The 25,145-nt window shown below is 40.2% G+C and overlaps 1 protein-coding gene across 6 annotated transcripts in view; it reads right to left on the bottom strand.

The window, feature by feature from the left end:
• The window catches only part of Slc4a4 (solute carrier family 4 member 4), a 419,959-nt gene that overhangs the window by 6,785 nt on the left and 388,029 nt on the right, over positions 1–25,145 (bottom strand). For 3 of the 6 annotated variants that reach the window (XM_075944453.1, XM_075944454.1, XM_075944455.1), the window contains 6 exons: positions 20,178–20,356; positions 18,716–18,788; positions 9,755–9,823; positions 7,415–7,588; positions 3,866–4,027; positions 88–184 (listed from right to left, as the gene is read on the bottom strand). In XM_075944453.1, the coding sequence (XP_075800568.1) occupies positions 88–184; positions 3,866–4,027; positions 7,415–7,588; positions 9,755–9,823; positions 18,716–18,788; positions 20,178–20,356 (754 nt within the window). The remainder of the gene's footprint in view (positions 1–87; positions 185–3,865; positions 4,028–7,414; positions 7,589–9,754; positions 9,824–18,715; positions 18,789–20,177; positions 20,357–25,145) is intronic. The other 3 variants (XM_075944451.1, XM_075944452.1, XM_075944456.1) reach the window with 1 other exon arrangement.

Here is a 25,145-nt window from a genome sequence, read left to right on the forward strand (position 1 = left end):
CGTAGGAGAGAGGCAAACCGAGGGCCGTCCTAGAGGACAAGCGTGGGTTGTAGTCAGGCAAGCATGCAAGAGGTTAGTTCTACTCACTGTCCAAGGGTTTATTATCACTTAGGAAAGGCTGCTGTTCCATGATGTCCATTGGAATTTTAATACTGGGGACCTTTTCTGAGTATGGGCAGTCAGACTGTGAAAGAAATGTACAACAATTTTCAGAATGTTTTCTATCACTTCAGCCCTTCCTGCTCCCCAGTGTTTGCGCAAACCTACCACTTTGTCGTTTATGGCAACTAAAGAGAAAAGCACTGGGTACCATTCCGACTGCCTAACTTTTCAAGTACTCCATATCTCTACCCATCATTTGTTTTCCTTCTGAGTTAATGGGATTGAGCTCATTGAGGCTTGAACCACAGTAAGGAGACTCCTACAGCCACACTGTAAAGTGTTCCATAGTTAGATTCTGAATCAGCAAACCACACACAACTGAACAGTGTTCCACAACTGCATTCCCAATGGCAAACTTTGTTGGTTGATTTTTGGTGGTGTGAAGTGAAAATGCTCCCTGTAAAAACAGATTAAACCCAGGAAAATTTCCAAACTATATATGGTCTTAAATTTCATGTTTTGTTTTACAATGTTCTCTGATTCTTTCTCCAGGAAACCTTGACCCATATTCCTGTCCAAAACAATCTGAAAACATTTTTAACATCCACTAGAAAGGAATGCACTATAGACTTTGTCTCCCTTCCTTACGTTAATACTCTCAGAAACTATTTCATGATGAAAAATTCATTCCAATTTGCTTGTGCCAAAAATAATTTTAAACATAGCAAAAAAATACCAAGAAAAATAAAAGGATAATCAGAGAATCATAATCAGGAAAATGATAAAATTCGATAGTTAGTTGTAGAACTTCTTAAAAGCAGGCCAACTAGCCCAAAATATCATAGAGTTCCATAATTATTACTTTACTTTTTAAAGTTTCAATGATCATATCAGTATTATGCAATAGTGAAATTATGGAACCAAGCTAAGTGTCCAATAGCAGAATCTGGACAAAAAACACCACACACACACACACACACACACACACACACACACACACACACACACGAATACATTATTTTTCTTTTGGCCATAAACAGCAATGAACTCAAGTTGTTTTGAAAGAAGTTAGATGCAACTAGAGACAATCACAATAGTCAAATTAAGCCAGTTTAAGAAAAATGAATATCATAAGTTTTCTTTCATTTATCATTTTTAGATTTTATATAGATACCTAAAATCATGAAGTAAAACTGTCTATGGAGACAAAGGGAACTAGTGGCGGAAGAAGGGTGAGGGCAGGGACATGAGAGGGACCATGCTCAACATATACTAATGTAACATGCAAGAATTTTAAAAATTAATTAATTAAGAAAATCAGCATATTGATTCCAAGTCCATATTTGGACCAAAGAGATCCAATTTATGTATTAACTGAAAATATCAAGGGAACAATCTCTAATTGAGAGAAAGGGTCAGGAGAGAAGAGGATGAGGAAAAGGAATAGGGTAGGGACTGTGTAGACTCAGTAGTGTTTCTCTGGCATCGTGAGCTCAGAAATAAAAAAAGAAATGGGTGTTTGAGTTTTTAATCTTTAAAAATTTTAAGATAAAATCTATTGCTTATAATGAAAATTCCTTTATGATTAATACATGGGGATTTTCCTTTATGACCATGCCATAAACAGAAGTCTCCTTTCAAATGTTTCCCCAAATAATAGCACTTACACCCAGACACTTGGGCAAACCAACTTTTAATTAGAGACTACTACGCAGGCTCAAAAGTGACTGTGAGCAGATAAAATGTTGGTAAGGCCTAATTCTCACAACATCTGCAATAAATATAAGAACTGTGAGCCTGGAGTCCCAGTATGGACACATGTAACCCAAGAGGCCACATCATCTGAGTATCAAGAGAGACACTTCCAATGCGTAGCCTTCAAATAATGGGGTAAACATATAGAACTGACTGCCCTGATACACTCGACACTGCCTAACATGCTCACTGTGTATAACCAAATGCACACATCTACTGTCTGGATAGGAATGTGATAGAGAGGAGGAACAGAAATTAGCATCACCCAAGACATTTCCCAAGAACTTAGATGCAAGATGCAGTAGAAAGTGGTAAATACTATCAAAACAAGAGCACTGTGTGAGTCTGAGTCATCAAAAAGCATATCTAAGAATTCTGGGTTCGTTTAAGGAACTCATTTGACTCAACTTTTGTCATGAAAGAGAGGGACAAATTTAAGACAACCCCAAAAGGTTGTGTAATATTTTAAGTAATAGAGAACAATCCATAATATTAGCTTGCACATTAATGATGTGCGATGATTTTAGGTTTGATGTTTGTGAGCATGAACTGAGGTCTCTATTTTAAAAATTCAACATGAAATACTGCTTTAATCATTTTAATATTTCAGCCAACCTTTTGCTTTTGTCTTGAATGGTCCAAAAATTCACTTCAAGTTTTGATTTCTAGTTAATGTTCTTTTTTAATACAGCACGCTCGTCTCGGCCGCAGTTTAAACACATGTTCTGCTTTTCCTTCTTCCTCAGTGGAAAGAAAATCTATAGACCTGCTCTCTCAGAAGATGGATGGTGATAGTCACAGACGTCCCCTCAGAGCCCTTTTCTCTATAGCTAAATGTGTCTCGTACATTTAGCCTTTTCTTATTGGATCAATTTATCTGAAATCCAATTCTGTCTGTTGCTTCCCTTTACTGTACTATATCCACATTCTACAGAAGAATACAACCAGACAGCCCGATCAACTATGAACACACAGAGAAGCTCGGGTAGGAGCTCTGGCTTTGCTTTGGCCAGCTGTGCACACCTAGAAAAATGACTTTAATATACATGCCCGGGCACTACACTATACACTTTAAATGTGTATGTTTTCATTTGTCAATAATACCTCATGCTAATGATTTTTAGGTTCTGAAAAATAAAAAGTCAATGTTTATCATTATAAATTTCCTTATCTAAAAATGTCAACAAAAATATGCACTTTAAGGACTTGTTATGACAGCTGGAGATAAGGCATGCTGGGTTGAAGTTATGAATTAAAAATTAATTATATTCCTACTTTAGGATTGCAGGGCGACAAGCAAATTGATGTCATAAGGATGCTGAAGATGCTGCTGCCACACTAACACCAGCAGAAATCTCCATAGATCTAGAACCTGACAGAACTGCTCACTGAGTGACACACAGTCTTCAAAGGGGAGTTGTTTGATAAAAGTCTCATTCAGAATTCACTTTGTTTGTTCACAGAGATGAATGATCATATTCAATCAGAATTTTAATGTGAGGCCATTATTTTCTAATATGGCTAAGTAATCCCCCCTCAAAAAAAATCCACAGAAAGCACCATTTTAACAATCCTTTCAAAAGGCTGCTGGTTTGAGTTCTCATATTCTTTGTGCATGTGTGTGTGTGTGTGTGTGTGTGTGTGTGTGTGTGCGTGCACACACTCACATGCATATATAAGAAAAATAAAGCCTAAATTTTCTGTGGGCACTGATTATAGATATCACACTCGATCTCAAGCATATATACTTCTATGACATGATCTAAAGAATATGAATATTTTCATTTCTCAAATTAATCACCTAACTATAATTAATCCTATAGGAGAACCATCTGGACTGTGGCACTGATGAGGATAATTCAAGAAAAAGACCTTCCCATCTTTTTTAAGAGTTATGGAGAGATAATGAAAACTATTTGCGTGTAAGTACAGGGCTAATGTAGCACAAATACATGCAAACAATGTTCCTTTAACTGGTTTCACATGGAAAGCTGGGAGTTTCCCTTACGTCATCATTGTCACTATCCAAACTTCCTTTCTTCTTTTTCTTTTTCTTCTCATCCTCTTTCTTTTTCTTGTCCTTTTCTGGAATGACATCATCAAGGAAGCTGAGGTCATGCTGGGAGAAGAGGTAGTCCATACCTTTTCTGACAGCTACGAGTGCCAAGATCTGGAAATACAATAATAAAACAGGTCATGTCAGATGATGTCATAAGGATGCTGATGATGTTGTCCATCAACATCAGCAGCAAACAGGTCAAGTCAGATGATGTCATAAGGATGCTGCTCTGTTCCCCATCAACATCAGCAGCAAACATGTCATGTTAGATGATGTCATAAGCCCATCAGCATCAGCAGAAATCCGTACTGGCTCAGGGTCCAACAGAACTGCTTACCCAGTGACCAACTCCTTGGGGAAGTTATTTGATAAAAATACCAGTCAAAATCCACTTTGTTTTGTTCATAAAGAAATATGATTATATTTGATCAGAAAATGTATGTTTATATTCAAATCAATTAGAATGAGAGGTAATTTTTTTCTGAAACCATTTACTTGCATGTTTGATTTTTAATAAAATTAAAAGCTTAAAGGTAAAAAAAACTTTGCATGTAATTCCTAATTATTGGAAAATTTTAAATTATACAGGTTTCTAAAAACTAGTCAATATTATAAACTAAATGTTTATCATATTACTGGTCCTTGATGAACACTTAGGAAATATTAGTTCATTTATTCTTTACAACAAATTCCAGAAATATATTATTTCCCTCTTATGCTGAGAAAACTGAAATTTATAAATGCTATGCTGTCCAAGGTTGTGATACCAGTAAACAAAGGACACAATGTGGACAGGTATCTGCCTCTTTTTACATTTATTTTATTTTTATTTATATGTGTGTCTGTGTATACACACACATGTGTAAGTACCAGTGGAGGCCAGAAGAGAGTGTCAGAACTACAGGGAGTTGTGAGCGAGAAGGCACTCTTAATTAACTATCATCAGTCTAGCCAATTCTCACGATAACTGATATATATTCTATATTTAATCTCTTGGGGCCACTTTGTTGCTTCTGAGGCCTACAATTTTTACCTCTGCATCTTTGGTTCTGTGAACTGTTCATTGTTTCATTAGGTTTTTTTATTCTTCAGACAAATACCAAGTTTCATCACATGACTCACTCTCCTGCCTTTCCTCTGTGGAGGTTCAGCTGTTCAACAACAAAAGTCACACATAGCCACATGCCAAACGCGGGGACCTTCATCCACACTGCGCTCTTTATGCGAAGCATCCATCTCCTGAGAGAACAATAACCTCTGCCCCATGGACATTCTAAATCATTTATGAAGCTAAGGAAATCTCTGGAAAAATAACATTTTATAAAAGTAAAGTGTTTTTCTTATATTTAGTATAAACAATATATAATTTACTGGATGTATTTCAAATTTATTATGGGTATCTAAATTTTCCTTTTTTTTAAAACAAATTAACAGGTAGGTAGAAAGAAGGCACTAACTGGTAAGTGGGAAGTCTCTTCTCATGTTCCATTTGTTTTATAGTAAGTTAATACAATTTAAAAGGGAAAAATATGTGAGGGACTATCATTTTAAAAGATCTTGCTTAAAAAATGTCAGTAATATTTTAAACCATTTTTCCTATGTCCCTGGGAATAAAAAGAAATACAATCATAAACAGAAAATGCATACATAATCAAATAAAAATCCCTGTTATGAGTAAGACTTTCATAACAAAGTCTGCTAAGTATATGGTACAGAAATGGTTTCCAGAATCCTAGGGATGATGGAACAGAACTGAGATGCTGGCTTTGAGGTCACTCTTAGGTACTGTTGTTACTCTTGTGTATCAGTTTTCTCCAAGACTGAAACACTATACCTGCATGGAAGATCCTTAAACAGGAATGTAAACAACTCCAAATAGTTTCAGGAAGTTCCTGAAACTGACTAGATTCACTGGGCCTCTCCCAGCCAGAGTAAGCAATAAAGCCTGAAAGTCCTTCACAGACCAAAAGAGCTAAGCTTCAGAAGGCTCTCAGACCAACTGAGAGAGCTGGAAAGGTTGCTCTACAACTCGTTTAACTTCTTGCACACTTCCTTCTTGCAGTGTGCTCCAAATCCCCAGCTTTGTGAGCTGTCACTCATGTTGGGGTGACCCTTGGTGATGCAGCCGTCTTTGAGTGTTTTCCATTCCTATAAGTAACCTCTCACTCATATTCCTATAAATAACCCCAATAAAACTCATTTGTTCACCAAATTGGAATTTCATAATGACTGACAGGACACTAGCCCACTTGAGCATGGCTCTGGCAAACCTTACCCTTCTCCCCCATTCCCTCTGCCTTGCTAAAAACTCTTTGATTATATTCCTAATGCTAGCCATTAAGGTCCATTCCCTTATTTGGCCACTTCCTCCTCCTGTGGCTGACTTCCAAGGTCCAGCCAGCAAAGTATTGAAATCCAGCAATTAAAAGCCACCCTTGGCTCACCTAATTAAGAAGCCCAATTAAAATTAACCACCTCATCCTAACATGGGGTTTCCCCTTTTACCTTTATAAACTGCCATTCGCCTATGAGTCATGTCTATCTCCTCTCTATCCTGAGGCTGTCCTTCTTTCCCCTCAGGGACAAATATCCCCTCTCCCTTGTTCCTCTCCCTTTCTCCCTCATCCTCTACCTCCCGTAGTTGTTTCTTAATCCCCACGCTTTGTCCCTCTGAGGCAAATAAATCTCCTTTGCGCTAAGACTTGGCCCTGGGGTGTCCTGAGCTAAAACTTTTCCTTTCAGGTGGTATTGGTACCTTGGTCTATGGTAGGCTCCCTATCTGGGGGTGAGCACACAAGAGTGTTGCATCTCCCCAGGAAAAGTTTTGTCACACACATAGTTTCTTGCAAGCAATGGAATTACAATAAAGTATAAGGAGGCAAGACAAAGAGCTTGCATTTCTTCTTTGACTTTTGATTCATTGGGACAGTTACTTGCTTCACTCTGAGTACTATCACAGGAAGACTGGAGTCCAGCCCTATCCTTAAAACAATGAAAACCACATGAATCTATAAACTCTACTTCTTCTTATGAGCCCTGCCTTTTCTCATAAGTCTAGATGCTTCTACTATTTGGACTGAAGTGTACTTTATTCTTATTTAGATTGCTTCTATTATACAATACCTTGAAAATGTGAACTGATGTGTACTGCTTGCCAGACATTGTGTTATACACTTGGCATTCATTATCAATGCTTAGAACAATAACAATGCTACCCTCCCACTGATGAGTTCATGGTGGCTAAAGGATGTTTGCTGACCAGCAGGAACTTGAGCCAGTATTTGAACTCAGGAGGGCATGATTCTACCATGGGAAACTTAAGCTCCAACTGGTCAACATGATGAACTGAAAGCTAGAAAGACAGTGAAAGACTATCACTTACACGATCTGAGTTTTCCCTGCCACAATAGCTATGCGATATGCATACAGTCATGGATATAGTCATGCATACATGTGATATGCATAGAGCCATGGACACTTTCAATTAGGAAAACCTACCATGACTGGAAAAATAATAGCAGCCACTGTTGACTTGAGGATCCAGAGCAGAGCCAGGCACAACACCTGCAGGAAGGTGAAGAGATGGACTCGGCGCAGGGGGACGTGGCGCAGGTAGATGAAGTCAGGCTGATGCTTCAGGGGCATCAGAAGCAGCTTGAGACGGTCCATGAACTGGGGAGGAAGGTGTAAGATAAGCCAACATATTATTTGAAGAGTCATCCGAGTCATTTTGGCTCTGCTTAACCAGTCCTGAGTGATTTGCATTGTGTATTTCAGGCTAGCCATGTCCTCTTCAAAGGACAAAGCTCAGCTTAGGGAGTAGGGGACATACATTAGGACAGCCAGGTCATGTTACCAGTCTTCTAACTGATCATTTTTTTTTTTGCAGAGTTGTTAGCAGGCATATAAGATAAAGTGGGCACCAAGGATAAAGTTATAAAGCAAACATAAATTCTAGCTGTTCATCCTCTACCTTCTATTTCTGCTCTCTGCTTCTCAACACAGAGGATTCTGAACCTATTTTGGTATGGTGTACTGAAGGAAGAAATCTAACTTATGCATGTGTTCCTGCCTCAGTTGTCTTATCTGAAAGAAGAACAAATGATACCCAACCTTATAAGCATTGCAGAGTTGTTCTAACGCATCTAACCTGAAAATGGGAATGCAGAGTACACCAATAAATTCCACGTTCTTTCTCTAGGTTATCATTTGATGGGCACAGCCATATCTACCAGTGTTCTAGCATTTCTTTTTGGAGATGGGTTTCATGCCCATTCCAGTGAGTCTCAAAACACCAACAAAGAGAACTCAGAAATCATGTTGTGTTGAACAGAAAGAAGAAGGAACAGTTAGTGACACGATCACAACCTTCTTCAGAGCTACTACCCTTTTGAAGGTTTTCCTTCTCCCTTTAGAAAACTTTTAACTATAAAGATTAGATTTCAAAGTCGGTTGTTTTTTTGTTTTTGTTTTTTGTTTTTTTTTTTTTGCTAAACCAAGTTTGTCAAAAGGGACTAGAAGAGAAAGAATCAAAGGAAAAGTAAGGAACAGTGGAAAGGCATTTAGGATAATAATAACACGTCGGGAGTTCCACAGTTCACTAGCTGTTCCCACAACACTTCCTTCACCCATCATTGCAAGATGGCTGGCTGTTTTCTTCTCTGTATAGACAGGCACTCAGTTCTAGCCATTCATAAAGTTCCCTGGAACACCCTCAAACAAATCTCTGATTTACACTGGATCCTTAAGGGCAAACAAAAAAATAATAACTATTAGTTTCGAGGCATCTAATGTTCATATTGGAGAAGAAAGGGTATTTTTAATGACAGACAAGAATAAAATATTTTACAAAGCTATACTTCCTAAACGCTTCACTGGCACAAATCAACTTATGCTGCCATTCACCTGGTGTGGCCCATGAAGAACTACTTTATGATTCCTAACAAATATCCCAGTGCGGAAGAACTCTTCTCCTGGATCAAAACCAGGAATAGTGAAGGAGCTTTGCTTCGCTTTTTGGGGGGTCTGGCCATTTGCCCAGATCTATCTGACTTTAAAACCAAGTTAATACAAATGCAATAAATGAAAGCAAGGGCTGTTTTGAAGGAGTTCAAATGAATTCTTACGATGTTCACAGAACACGCAGTCTTTTCCCATTAAAGCATTACTGAGCGCTAAAAAAAGGCTACAATTAACAGGGTGCCAGAAAGCAGCGGAACTTCCAGTTTCCTGCTGCCAATTAAATTAAACCTCCGCGGAGAGACAAAGCCCCTCACAATGTTTTCCCTAGCAAATGTTTTAAAAAGTGGACCAGGGCAGAAGCAGGGGCACTGGCAGGGGCAGGGCCATTGGCAAGGGCAGGGGTGGACATTTTAACTGAAGTTGTGAACAGCTGAAATTTTCGATGACAGAAATACCCAATACACATGAATTCTAATTGTTTATTGCTGCCAAACTTTTGATCACTGAGCTTAGAAGTGGGCAACGCAGAATCAAACAAGGTCAAGAGAAAGATGAGAAAAGGGAAGATGGGGAAAGGAGGGGCATGGAGGAGTGGGGAGGGGGAGGTGGTGGTGTCGGTGGTGGTGACAGCAGGACAGAGCACCTTTCCCCACCAGATGACCCCTTGCAGGAATAAGCGTCCAGAACAGCATTTCTTGACACCGGCTAGTTTCGTTGCTGACATCAGAATTGAAAAGCCGATGAAAGATTGAGGAAGTAGAAAATGAACGTATTTTATAAAGAGTGTGTGGTTAATGATTAGCGCCTCCATCACAGATCTAGAACCATCCTTCTCTGAGACACACGCAGCTTGCTCAGACCGCTGGAGAACCTTACCTGCACACCGTTAAGTGAGGCCACGCCCATGTACAGGAACACACCATACAAAACAGGCATGGGGATAAACTGGAAAGGAAAACAAGGGAAACGGATTTAAAACAGTGTTGCAGAGATTTAGGGAGAGGGAGAATTTAAATGGAGGTTAAACCTGAACGAAAACCCAGTATGTAACAACGAGCAGCCTCAAACTGGTTAGTGCATATAGCTCATCAACTGATAAAAGTCTAAGCTTGGATTAGAACTAAATGAAGACAAAGGGAACTTTCAAATTAATTTAACTTTTCCTTCTTTTTTTCTAATAATGAGCATACATGTCCTCGACAATACTTTTTTAATGGGAAACTGTTTGGGCTCCCTTGGCTCTTAAAAGCATTGGACTATGCAACCCAGATGTTTGTGTGGGCTATGAGGTACAGGCAGAGGTAGCAAATTGCCTTGTGCTGGAACCAACATCCTTTTGTAACAGTCTGTTGGTTTCTCCTTACTAACTTCTGCCAAAAGATGTATCAGCTTGTGAGAAAATGCCTCTCTCAGTAAAATAAACATCAAATGGCTGTCCCTTTGCTTGTCAGGACTATTTAGCTACAAACTAATAAGAAGGTGGCTTGAAAGCAGCAGGGAACACCTGGAAGCAATTAATTACACGTATGGATTAATGCGCATCTTTTAAAACTCCATTAATATTTTAATGCGTTATTTAGTAAAATATCCACAACAGCGTGAAGGGTTTTAACAATGAGAAGGACTAATCCACGTGGGCATGTTGTTTGCCCCTAGACCTGTGAAATGCTAGTTGTCACACTAGGGAATCAAGCAATATGCTAATTCTGAGAAATCTGTCCGGATGACAACAGGCATCAGCCTTGGGTTTGAAAAGAAGTTCCAAAACCTAAAGGACTTTTCAAAGCTAAAATACAAAACCGGAAACGTGATTAAAGTCAGCCAGCAAATCCGCGTGTGGGAGGCCATTATAACCAGCAGACAGAGTATTCCTTTAAGGTAGAATTTTAAAACTACTGTGTGTATTAAATGAAGCATCATTTCTAGAACCATCTTATTGCAGTTCCCTCATTCTGCTCTGCCTGGGACCCTCTGGTCACCATTGAGAACTGGTGAAGTCTAAAATGAACCGCAGCTGCCTCCAGTTATTACCGGTTAGTTACAGAAATGGTCAAAGTTCAGTAGGGAAAATACACATTTCTACAAAACCGTCAAGTGTTTGCTCGAAAAAGGATTAGCAATTCTGTCGGAACTCATTTTAATCTTGAGCTCAGAAAAGAATGAAAAAGAAAAGGAACCGAATGATGGAGTGGGTAGGAGGACCACGCTGGCAGGCAGCCAGCTTGCTGCAATACTGGGCAGTGACCACAGAGCGGTAGGCACATCACACTCAAACCACCTGGCCTCAAACACAAGCCTCCAAGTCTTTCAGCATATGTGTGCTTAGGTTAACTCATGACTCTCTATGGACGTTTTTCAAAGATTAAAAAAATAAGATGCGTAAATGATTTAATTTATGTCTCTGATCATTTTTAATGCACCTATTTTCCCTAGATATGTGATGATATTTTTTCGTTTATTATTACACTTCTAATGCTCCAAGTAAAAAAAGGAGGAGTAGATGCAGGAAAGAACAGTTGATTCATGGGAAACTGCTTGGGTTTCTTCAGTAGTTACCTCTTTTTTTAAAATTTAGTTTTTATTCCACGTGCATTGGTATTTTGCCTGCATGCATGTCTATGTGAGGGTGTCAATTTCCCCAGAATTAGAATTATAGACGGCTGGGAGTTGCCATGTGGGTGCTAGGAATTGAACCCAGGTCCTCTGGAAAAGTAGTCAGGGCTCTTCACTGCTGAGCCATCTCTCCAGCCATGCAGTGGCTATTTATTTATTTGTTTGTTTGTTTTAATCTGAGTAAAGCACTTCTCCAGTTTGGAAGTGTTACAAAAGGCCTAACCCGCCCTGGGCTTTAACTACACTTTTTTTCCCCTACTGTGTTCTGCTATTATAGCAGAGGAACACTGTGCCTTGCCTTGGGCGGTAAATTCATTCTCTGAACTTACGTTAACAGATTTCACAAAATCTACAACATGGGATGGCATGCATGGATGTAAGTAAGAAAATAATTAGGGATACTAACACATATATCAATTGGGAGAAAAACAGTACACATAGGTTGTAAAATTGATTTTTGGTTAGATTAATATGATACAAATGCTTATGTATCAATATAAATATAAATGAAACTAATGAACCCTTACAGACCTGTTGGGGTAGAGGGTATCTTTCATAGAATTAGTTCATGGATCACATCAGAAGGTCAATGTTTAAAAATTAATTACAGTATAATCATTCACCAAAACAGAAAGTTCTCAAAAGGAGAAGAAAAAAATGCTTTTAAAAGTGAGAGCCACCCAGGGTAGGATAGCTCATGCTTGTGTAAGAGGCTGAGGCAGAAAGATTGCCATGTGACAATATCTATAAGTAATGAACTCTACAAAACATGTACAATAAAACAGTGATAGTGGACATTTTTACAGAGCAAGGCAGGAGAAACTAAAAATACCCATTTCATAGGCATGTCAAGATTCCTAAGTGGTAACCCATGTAAACAATTATATCATTAATGATACCCAGGAAGCAAAAGAGGAGAATTTCAAGGAAGTGTTATATACAGTAAACGCTAAAAAAAAAAATGAAAGAATTAAATGGCTGAACCTATATGGAATAATAAAAGTGAGACAAAATCAAAATAAGATTTAACATCTTAATACTATGTCACCAAATTTTCTAATTCTGGTGAACTGGTCTCTATATTTTCCCGTGTATCTCCTAATGATTTGTGAATTGTAGTGGAACACTCCCAGAGGAAAAAATGTGCAAGGACATTTGATAAAAAGGGGAAACTGTGGTTACCAACAACGGCTAAGAACTCAGTAAGGACCAAGATCTCTGGATGGCTTTATATTCAGCGTGCGTGCATTCATGCGTGTGTGTTCGTGTGTGTATGTGTGTGTGTCTATCACTAAAAGTAAGGCATTGGTAACAGAAGTTGAGCAGACCTGGATTTGGATTCTAGCTACTGGATACTGAGACTCTTGCTTGTTTCTCTTACTCTGAGCCCCCTTCAGTAGAAAGCACCTATGGTAGGACCACATGACAGAAAAACATCTTGCCAATTAGTTAATTAAAATGACAAGGAACAAATGATGAATGTAGAGCTTATCCCATCCTTATCCCAAGGGCATTGACGACGGATGCGTCGAGGAAGCTGCCTGCAGTTCCCAACCAGAGGTCTCCCTGATTCCTCACGGAGGGACTAGGGCAGGGCAGGTGGGGAGAGTGGCTAGGGTGCAGGGAGGGCCGACTGAACGGTCTGACTTGAAGCCCTGCTTGAGTTAATTTCTACTATATTACTCTTTCAGCTAGCCTGCCCTGGCAATATGTTACTAATGTAATTCCCTAACTCTCTTAAGTCTTAAAAATCTATACGGATAAAGAAGCCTCCGGTGCACAGCCTGGAATGAGGTCTGAAGAGGGGTTTATGAAAGTTACATCATTTTCTCGACATAAAAAGGATTCCAAGTGAGATCAAAGAATCTGGGAAAGATAATCTTATGAGAAAAGAAAGCAGAGATTCTTTGAAGGCCAAGTACCACGTTTTATTTTGAAAGGCACACATTGTACAAGGCTACAGAGCTGGTTTTTTGCCAGAACTTCCTGAGTTCAAATCTTGTCTCTATCACCTATGCATTTTGAAATCTAATGAGTTATTCATAATTTCCCTTTATTTAAAGCAGAAATATTATTCATATAGTTCTTACAGGCACCGGTGGAAGACTCAATTTTCTAAATCTGTGATGACTCTTTAATCTGAGGCCCAGCTCAACAGACAGTAGCTTAACGTCATCACCACCCGCGGTCATCTCTACCATGGCTGCCCTGCGCCCATGGTCCAGGATGCATGTGGAGATCAAGCATCTGCCAAGTACAAATTAAAGGCTGTCTTCCACACTTTAGTGCACTAACAAATCTTAACGATCACTTTTGGCCATGCCTCACGTTAAAGATAAACTAATCTAAGCAGAGGCAGCAGTGAACTTTACTTGATCTTTATTTCTTGAGTCGTGCCAGGAAAACAGGGAAAGGCAGCGCAGCCTTTCATCTCTTTGCTGCTCCGCGGTCACCACTTACAGAACACTAGCAGTCCCCGGCAGCTTGTCCACTGTGGATGCTCAGCGGAAGCCAGGTCGCCAGCCTGGGAAGCCAGTTATTCTTACTTCCCAGCAGTTCTGAACTAAGTGATGACGCGATTTAGTGCTTTGAGGCATCTGTGACTGCAGCTGGCCAGGGTCAATGGTATCCTCACGAACTTAAAGCTGGTACACTATCATTTCTTACATTCCTCCACATGAAAGACGGATTTCGGCACGGAGATCAAAACGGAGGCCATAAACTGCATGTTCAAAGTAACCTTGCGTAAGCAGGCAAGCACCTCTATGGCTTCACACATGCAAGAAAATTTCTGATCTCATCTCAGGCCACTAAACTTGTGAGGAGGAAAAGGAGTTGAGCAGAGAAGGAGTTGAACCATTTCATTTTTAAAAAACTGACATGTAACTCTATTTCCCATACATTTGATCTAACTTTAAAAGGCAGAATCTTAAGTAAAACTATTCTCTGAAGTTATCACCTGTTGCTTAAAAGAGAGAGAGAGAGGGGGGGGGGGGGAGGGAGGGGGGAGGGAGAGGGAGAGGGAGAGAGAGAGAGAGTCACATGGGAGGGTAACCCGTGACACCACTTTCTGCATGAATTTTGAGGTTAATTATTAATTATACCTTTTCCTTAGCCATGGCTTACGTTTCAGTTAAACTGTGCTCTTAACATCTGCTTCTTCCTGTATTGACTTTGTAAATGCTAACAAGGCACCTCTGATATTTCCATAGAACTTGTCAGGGCTGAGAAGGGCACGTGATCTGAAAGAGCCATCCTTATCAGGAGATGTCAGCTTACTCAAGCGAGAGGAAAGGCTTCACCCTTGCTGCTTTAACATCAGGGGTTCCATAGTCTCTTGTGAGCTAGATTGGCAAAACAATTTCATTTCCTACATTGGGGAAACCGCTGGCTGAAGCTGGGCAGTAGTGGTGTGCACCTTAAATCCCAGCACTCAGGAAGCACAGGCATGAGGATCTATGAGTTCCAGGCCAGCCTAGTGCACAGAGTGAGTTCCGGGACAGCCAAGGCTACACAGAGAAACTGTGTCGAAAAATCCAGAAGAAAAAAAAGGAATAATGTGTGTTGTTACTATGAGTTTTGTCAGTCTTTCTAAAGCTAACAGTTTAAACAGGTTTTGTTTTGTGTGCCCCTTCGGAGCCATACATGATGGGGAATCTTAATAGGTAATTTAGTGTGAATTTATTCACATTAATAATAATAATACTAATAGTGAGTAATAAAGTAAATACTTGTGAGCTATTATTTATGGAAAATTTACATTGGTATAGTTTCTTGTATATTGATACAAGTTTAAATTATATTTGTTATTTCTGTTTACAATACCTGTACACCTATGCAAAGTTATTTTGTCAGATTGTATGTATATATGTTTCTATCTCTGTTTAAGACCTTTTGTATATTAATACAATTTTAGGATATATTTATCATATTACAATATATATTCCTACCTCTGATCAAGATACTTATACACAGTTTATATATTGAGGTCATTGTCCTCCTTTAGTACACAGTTGTTTAAAGATTGTTTAATATTCTAATATGAAGTCTTATTCTTTAAGTTATAAAAGTATTAAGCATTATAAGTCAATAGTCACTCACGTTTGTTATACACATAGTCAGATTAATTAGGTTCTTTAGATACATAGAGATTGTATTCTGCCTAGATAGGTAATCTTCAACCACTTCAAGGATCTGTAGAACATGGCATTTAAATAACTGAGGGTTCTGTTGATGTGAGACACTATTGCTCCTGACAGCACCGATCTATTCCTTAGAGAATGTTAAACATCAAAGACACTCCACTTGTAGTTTGTTTTCTTCTTGGCACAATTGGCCTTTGGACAAGGAAATGCCCATGCCTTGACCACTGACAAAGTACATGGTGTATAAGCAGAATACAAGGAAAAGGACTGCCAAATCTTGCCAAGATAGGGTAAGACAGTTCTGAAAAATTTCCTGCCTCTAAAGATGGCCTGTAAGTTACACTAGGCATAAGCCAAAGTTGGTTGCTTCAATACTGCAAATGACACTGTGGGTGATTGCTCAGGTAGCCAGTAGTCTCTGTATATACTTTACATTTTGAAAGCTGCTTGATTGTATGTCTGTCCACTCAAGTAATATTATTTCCCTTCTCAGGCCTTTGATGGGGTTGAAGATTAGACAGTCATAGTTACCTTCCTCTTATTATTTAGCCAAGCTCCAATGCAAGACTTAGACTCTTTAGGATAGAATGTTTATTAAAACATTTAGCATGTATTCCTTGCTTAATATTGTATGTGATGGTTGCAATCCTAATTTTATACTTGATATCTGTTCCTAATATATATAGTTTGTATTGGGTTTGGAACTCTCTTCTTAGACAAAAGGGGGAGCTGTTGGGGAATCTCTGTCAGCCAATGATCTTTAAGAGGTTGGACCAGGTTAGGATGTGATTTTTTGGGTACTTGGAGAAAACCTCTCTCTCTCTCTCTCTCTCTCTCTCTCTCTCTCTCTCTCTCTCTCTCTCTCTCTCTCTCTCCTTCTCTCTCTCTCTCTCTGTGGTTCCCATGCTACACAGCTGAGGTTGGACTTCTCATTCCTGTTTCGTGAGTTTGCCCCTTATAATAGAGAAAAATATAATTGGCATATCTTGGAGTTAGCCTGGGATTCTTTGACCCATGTTCTTCAACACATACACACCTACTAACAGGTTCCCCATAATTAAAACCAAATTTTCTGTAACACAAACACGGGAGTTTTAAGTACAACTGCCTTTCCTGAAGCAGGAGGATTTTATATTGTTTTAATGACAGCAAATCATATACAAGACAAAATGGAGGGTTGGGTGACGGTGAGCACATTTGAAAACTGGAAGGATTTCTGCCAGCTGCCACTCCATAGAAACTTCGTTTCTAGGAGACCCCAGAAAAGCAAGATACACTGTGACAGTGTACTGCATGAGCCCAGCTGCCAGGGATTGGTGCTTCCTTCCCACAGTACAGGGTCCCAGCTGCCCACAGTATCCCCTCCAAATGTGATATCGTTGCATGAGGTAAATAAGGGTGTCACTAAGCATTTCCACCAACATCATATGCTAGGACCTGCCAGGGGAACAGAAACAGCTAAAAGTCCTTGGCAGAAGGTACAATGATTCAAATTCATTAATCCAGTGGTTCTCAACCTTCCTAATGCTGCGACCCTTTAATACAGTTCCGCACGGTGACCCCCAACCATAAAATTATGTCATTACTACTTCATGACTGTAAGTTTGCCTTTATTATTAATCGTAACATAAATATCTGTGTTCTCGAATTGTCTTAGGTGACCCCTGTGAAAGAATCATTCAGCTCCAAAGGAGCTACAACCCACAGGATGAGAGCCACTGCACTAAGCCTTTAGATCCACCTCCTTGCATTTGTAGAACTGACCATGGATTTTCCTGTCTCTATGGAACACAGGCCAGAAATAATTTTCTGACACCATGTTTAACCTCAGTTCCTCTGTGGGTCCTTTATGACCCTGTTCAGAAGCTAACCAGAAAACGGAAACTATGTAAACCAAGGGTAAATGGTGGATAAGCAAGTATTTTAACTATTTATTAATTATGTCATACCAAATGTATGCATGAGCCTAGTACTTGAAAGGCAAAGTTGGTCTCTAGACTCAGAAGTTGAGCTCCCTCCACTATCACAGAAAGAAACTTGCTAATCCGAGAGAAGGAGAAAGCTTTTGCTGCTCCCTGTCATGCCTGAACATCCCTTAAAGTGTTTAGAGTCATGCAATATCACTACATTATTTGTGCAGCCAAATAAGCATCCAAAAGTCTTAAAAGGCTAAGCTGTTTAAAAATAAAATGTTTCAGTTTGAAAAACAGTAAGCTATTGTTAACAGTGGCTGCTCACGGTTGTCAGGTCTGGGCAAAGTCACAGTTGCACTAAGTATAAAATGCGAATTACCGCTCATTGGTGAGGAATATTACTTTTATAATAGAAAGAAGATTATTTTTATAATAGAAAGAAGAGAGAGAAGATAGCTTGGATCATAAAAACAGGAAGCTTCACGAGTAAAAACGTCAGTTTTCATCTCTAGTTCTTTCTCCCAAAGGGGCCATTGTATGTGTGTTGCTCTGTCTACATAGATGCCCACCCCATCGATCATCCCAAACACTGATTTCCAACCTTCTAAATATTCTATCATGCCATGATTCTTCAAAAGTTCATTTCTCAAAAAAAAAAGTTTATTTCTCAAGTTTTCCAATTATAAATCAGTCATTTTATTCTCATCTCCCTTTCAGGACTAATAGGCCTTCTGACTCAAGGAAAAACAGAAATGTGGTCATAACTCAAAAGAGTGGAAAGAAATTCAGCGTGATCATTAGCATTCTGTGGGGGTCTGGGAAGGGGCAGGACTTGGGGACAAGCAAGTGGATAGAGGGGTGGAAGACAAGGGGAATAAAGAGCATGTGCTGGGCAGAGAGGAAGACCAGTGAGAGGGACACGTATGCCACTGCCCTTCTGTATTTCAATATTGCTGATGTCACACCACAAAAATAACAGCAAAAAAATAAATAAATAAGAATGCGCAGGTGGAAGGGGAAACCAAGGCAGGTATTTTTAAAGTCCTTTTTCTAATGGACCCCTGCTTCCATGTCCTATGAAATCTTGTAAGCATTTCACACTTGTGTGTCTGGTTGTTAGTGAGTGTTTCAAGGAAGGGGAAGAGGTACATGTTGTATGTATTTACCTTCAAGATGGGAGCCATGAAGACGGACAGGCCAGTCAGAATAAACACAAGGGTTCCAGTGACTCTTTGCTCCCTGAAACAAAGTCAAAGATTATCAATCCAATTCCAGTTTTCACAGACCTTCAAAAAAGACCAAATCAGTGTTGGGCTAAAGCATCAACGATATTGCTATGATGTTCTTCAGATCTCAAGAATATCCTATGAATTCAATATAAGCGTTAACTTTAAAAATATCTTGAAACTATTGAACTCATGAAGAAAAAAAGTGATTCTTCTAATGCTTTTGCTCCTTTCAGAACCAAGAAAGAAAAATCGCTTGCACTTGGTCCATCAATTACTGGCTTCTTGGAAGCCCTTATTTTTCAAACAACTTGTGCTGTTGTGTAATTATACCTTCTTTCATGGGAGACAGATATTACATTGTCCCACATTCTAATTAACAAACAGCTCAGGGAAATTTCATGAGTGCAATAAATCGCAACAGTCTAGTTTCCAAATCTGCAACAACAGAAGTACTTTTTAACAAATATGATACAGTCCAACACCCTCCAACCCCCAAGAAAGAATCACCCACTGTTGGGGCGTGGGAAATGATGGCTCCGTTGGGTGAGCTATGCAACCTAGCTCTTGGGAGCAAAGCTTACTACAAAAAAACAAAAACAAGACACTCAATGGTGTATAAAGGTTTTCTACTAGTAACACTCACAAGTACTCTGATTTAATATTTGAAGGTTATACTTTCTCAAGTTCTTGTGGGAATAGAAATTGGCTGGGAAATGAGAGTTCCTGACTCCTTCATAGAATACTAGGAATCATGGCACACTTAAGGTTCTGAGGTCTACACATGACTGATTTCCAGCACTCTGCAGCACTCAGCTGCATATTGAAGACAATAAATCACTTATGTTCTCATGCTGCATCACTTAAGATGATAGAAATCAAGAAAATTTACATACTATAAGAATCAAACTAAAAGCAACAAGTTATCTTTTTTATTAAAAAGTCCTTTCTTGCTGGTGGTAATGGCATACACCTTTAATCCCAGTACTCGGGAGGCAGAGGCAGCCAGATCTCTGAGTTTAAGGACAGTCTGGTCTACAGAGCAAGTTCCAGGACAGCCAGAGTTACGCAGAGACACCTAGTCTTGAAAAACGAAAAAAACATTAAAAAAGAAAAAAGGTCCTTTTTGGAAAAGATAATTTACTTAAATACCACCATCAGCCTCATCTCCAGACAGTATCCACCTCCACATGATTGACAACCACCATCCGCCTCATCCCCAGACGGTATCCACCTCCACATGATTGACAACCACCATCCACTGCATCCCTAGACAGTGTCCACCTCCACATGATTGACAACTACCATCCACCTCATTCCCAGACGGTGTCCACCTCCACATGATTGACACAAAGATGTGTACCCATGGGCTTTAGGGGGTCATGACCCTGTGACAACACACCTCACTCCGAGAAACTTGGGTTGTTCTCCAGGTGCAGAAGTCTCTGTCTCCATCTTCAGACTGTCGATGTGAGCAATGGAGATGACCGTAGCAGCCACATACCAGGGAAGAGCCATGAAAGAGCACACCACCATGAGGACAGCGACCCAGAATAGGTCCAGGTGGTACCCAGCTCCCTTCTGCAGAAAGAAGTCACAGCACACGTACAGAGATTACCCGAACTTGTCCTCTAGATGTAGTCAGGTGCTGGAATTACAGTTAACAAAAGAACCTTGTTCTGCTTCCTAACAATATCTCTCATAAGGGAACCCTTTGAGGAGAGACTTCCCCTTGCTCATAATACTCCTCCAGTGTTAAACACAAAACCAGCTCCTCCAGCACCTGCACAGATACTGTTCTATTACAATTCTGAAATATTAATTTAGACATATGTCCATTTCTCTTGGTATCTACTCATTATGAATTAATCTTTCTGTATCCAATTTTGTAAACCCCCAAAATGAAGGTGGGGCCCCTTATCTGGAGAGTTCCTGGGACCATTTGGTGAGGGAACCACAGCAAAGGACCTGGTAGCAACTTCCAAGGGTGTAGCTGCGACATGGGACATGGTGTGTGCTCACTGAGGGAGGCCGTGGCCAGCATGGTAGCGACTGTGAAGGTATCATGACCAGAGAGCTTGCAAAGCAACAGACCATCCTCTCTGTGGGACAGTCCTTAGCAGAATGCTACTTACAATGCTACTATGTGTATATGAAGATACCCTACACAATCCTGAGATGGCATGTAGCTAACCATCTCTCCTTTCTCATAGTCTGAGCATAGCCATTTAACCGCTTACTAGCCACCATGGTCAAAGTAAAGAATACTCCCTTAATCAAAATAGACCACCCTGTGGTCTCAATAACATTTACTGACTGGACGGGCAGACAACACAACGAAAGGTCTAGCTCCTTTACTCACTAGATAAATACTGTTATCATGTCCCCAGTGTTTTTCTGTGGTTATATTTCTCTGCTCTATTTATGAAGAAATCAAAGGCTCATCCCCCTGTGGAACCGAGGAAACTAAAGCTGCCCATCTGCACAGCATGAAGGGAGTGGTATCAAGAGTCAGTCCATGGCTGATCCAAGAGAATAGAGAGGCTAACCCCGGAGAGTGGGGATGTGCTTTACACCACCAACCCAGAGGGTGTTATCATTGGGATCCTGTTACAGTTTGTCAGAACACCGCTCTCCTCAAACAGCATCGCCACGTTTATCCACGGCTCGCACACAAGGTCCAGATTCCCAGAGAATGCACAGCAGGCAGGAGAGCTGGCACAGCTGAGGCATGGTCTCAAAAAGCCAGGTTTGACTGCGGACAGACATTCACTCATACATGTATAGAATCATTTTGCTATAGGAATGCATAAATATGTGAATTGGAAGTGGAGTAAGACAGAAGAAAAGAAGGCACATATGGGGTAGGGTGACATAAATGTATTCTATAATGACCAAAGAAGTGAGCATCATGATATATTTGAGATCTCAATCAAATTCATTTTCTCAACAAATAATTCACTGGCACCCTAGTACCTGGCATGATTCTAGCTACTGCTGATACGTCTGTGAACAAATAAGAAGAACCCTGCTCTCATGTATTTGCCTTCCTATTGTGTGGGACAGCAATGAACAGCATACATTTTGAAAGCATCTTACTTGGTAGTAAGCCCCAAGAGGAGTCAGAATATCTTTGGCTTGCATCAGGCGTAAGACGGGATACCACTGGAGGACTTTTAGCCACAGAGTGATCTGACTGCTATGATCTAAGCACTGTGGCTACTGTGTTATGAACAGATTGAATAGGGGCAAGGCCAGCAGAACCAGCTAAGAGGCAGATGCCACAGTTCATTGAGGATATTGCGTTTATGAAGACGGAGGTGGTTGGACTCTGTACATTGAGAATTGCCTTCCCCTACCAGTGTTCATGTCTACGATGCTACCGCAGGGCCATTTAGGACCTGGCCTTTGGTATGAGAACCAATGTCTCCAGCCCATGTTTCTTGACCCATGTTCCCCTTGAATTCTACACCAACACCACACATGAGAATCCTTCAGTGTGCTTCCCTCATTAATGCCTTTTGGGTCACTCCTCGTGTTAACATCTGCCTGCCATAAGTTCCACTTTTCTCCTTGGCTTAGTCTTTACAGATCGAAGACTGACACTGGCTTTCATATTTCCTAGTAGTTTAAAGACACGGAGATTCTCTCTCTCTCTCTCTCTCTCTCTCTATATATATATATATATATATATATATATATATATATATATATATATATATATATGTGTGTGTGTGTGTGTGTGTGTGTGTGTGTGTGTGTGTGTATGGTGTATGCCTAATGAATTTATTTTGCCGAATATCAACATGCAAGGTTTACTAACATTCACAACTTACTATGTCTAGGTCAATGTCCTCCATACACTAAAGTCTAGAGGCACAATATTGAAAAGATGGTAAAAGCTTTGCCCCCAAGCTACTGCTGTAAACTCTTTAAAGCCAACACTTGTGTTAGAGAAGCCACACTCACAATCAGCTCAGAGACACGTGGAAACAAGGCTCTCCCAAAGGCACCCCTTAGCTAGAAGCATTTGAAAGGCTCAGTTTGAATGGAAATAAAATAATGTGCCAATACTGCCACCCCTGATCTAAAAACTGGAAGGAGGACAGGGAATAGAAATATTCAAAAATAGCATAAAACTTATCTGCTCCTTATCGTCTCTCTTTGCTACTGGTTTTTCTAGATTCTCTTGGATTATATAGCAGCCTCATTTCGCTCAATTCTCCCAACCTTCCTTAGTGTGAGCGTTTCAAATGCAATTCTTCAAACTTGTATTCTTTGCCCAACTTAACATATGTTAAAGTCCATCAAGTTGAGTCTCAACTCAAATCCCCCTTTCCTCCACATGAACCAGCATCCTTCATCCCTCCAGGCTGTCATTATCACAGGATGCTACTACTGCCCCTTCACAATGGGCTCTCTTCACAGGCTAATCTTCACACATCTTAATCAATATATGACTCTCTCCTGATCAAGACTGTTCGATGGCTTCCAGTTTTCACTTAAAATACAATAATAGTGAAAACTGAACAGAATAAAACCATCTCTAAGGACACGCATGGACATTTTTATTTCTATAACTATTGGCCACCCCACACTCTTGTCAGTATCTAGCAGTGTCTGGAGACGTTTTTTGAGTATCGCAATTTGAGAGAAGAGGCTACCCTGGACAGAGCCCAGACATACTGACAAATGGCTCTCAGGACACAATACAGCCACTGCCAACAGCATTGCTCCAACTGGCAAGGACGCTGAGGCTGACAGAACTTGTGTTGTGCGATCTGAACCCACTCCCTTTGACCTCGACTGGAGTCACGTGTCCTGTTGGCTGGCTCTCTGCCTCCTGATACATCAGGCTCCTCCTCACGCTGGGGCTTCTGTGTGGCAAACTGTTATTGGATACACATTTACTAAACACTTATTCTGTACTAGGCCCCATGCTCAATTAAACAATAAGCTTACAGAGAATGCAGGTGACTAGCTGGAGGAAGGCACTAGCAAGTGATCCAGTGCAAGGACAGAAGTCAGGTGGGTGAGCGCTAACCTCGACACTTCCTTCCGGGAAGAGACCAGATATTAAAACAGTTTTACCTTCACTATCCAGCACAAGTGCTCTGTATATAAGAAGCAATCTAAAAATGTCCTTGACTTCATGACTATAAACCCAAAGGAGACTCCAGCTTCTGAAACGGCCAAGTATTTTCAGCACGAAACAAGAAATCGTCTCTTGGAAACTGCATATCCCTCGCTAATACAGAACAAAAAAACAATCATTGAAGACTAAGTCCACATAAATCAAAATAGAAAAGAGAGAAAAGGACCAGAGGCTTAACACTTCGGTGTGGTACAAGGATGACAAGAGAGGAAGAACTGGAAAGAAAACACAGACATGGGGCAAGCACTCACCATGCTAGGAGCTCACGGGATTTGGGGTGCTGAGAATTTCCCACCAAGAGGCAGCAGATGAGATGGCTAAGAGGGCTCAGCCTGGCATGAAATTTAAATGGACTCTACACAGAAATTCACGTGAATTTGGAAGAGATCCTAAAAACTAAGATGGAGTGTTTCGGGGTGTCTCATCTAACTATGGCTAAGGACCGTGTAAGAAGCCATTTGAAGGGAGTGGGGATGACTTGCAGGTTCTTCAGTTCTTGTCTCACACCCTGTATCATAAAGCTAGGAACTACATGACTAAGATAATAAAGCATTTCAGTTACGTGTGTTTATTGAGGCTACGTAGAATTTTGGTGGGCCACAGAAAAGTTGCAAGAGGAATAAACCGTGGGGCTTACTCTGAAACTCTTTTGGCTGAGAAGTAAGGATGAAGTAATTGCACAAAGCCCTGAAGGAGCTATCATGTGACCACTGGCACAGAATAATATAAATCACTAAGAAAAAACAAAAAGCAAGGGCAATAAGAATTACACTGGGGTGAAGCAAGGTGACACTGGGGGTTTTATATTTAGAAATGCTTTGAGGATGGAGCCACTTTTGATGAACAGCGATGACCGAGGAGTGAGGAATTGATCTTCCAGCCCACAGCAGCAGGAGAACTGTGAGAATCAAGAAACCACAAACCATTTAAGCAGAGCAGTGGCTGGCACTTGTAACCAAGTGCTTGAAATCTAGGTTGCCATTGTTTGACAAGGTTCTTTATATGTCAGGCTGGGAGAAACAGATAGTCAAGAGGCGAAAGTTTAGATGGCCGAGGTTCTTTAGACATAGGACTAATGTGTAAGAATGTCACTTTAAAAACAAAACAAAAAAAATCATGTGTTTGAAGAAGCGAGGGAGGTTGGTTATGATGCTTCACTGGCTGAACTATTACAAAATTTGAGCTTGAAATAAGAGTGCTAAATTCAAGATTATG

The sequence above is a fragment of the Microtus pennsylvanicus genome, chromosome 12 (assembly GCF_037038515.1).
Source record: "Microtus pennsylvanicus isolate mMicPen1 chromosome 12, mMicPen1.hap1, whole genome shotgun sequence".
NCBI lineage: Eukaryota > Metazoa > Chordata > Mammalia > Rodentia > Cricetidae > Microtus > Microtus pennsylvanicus.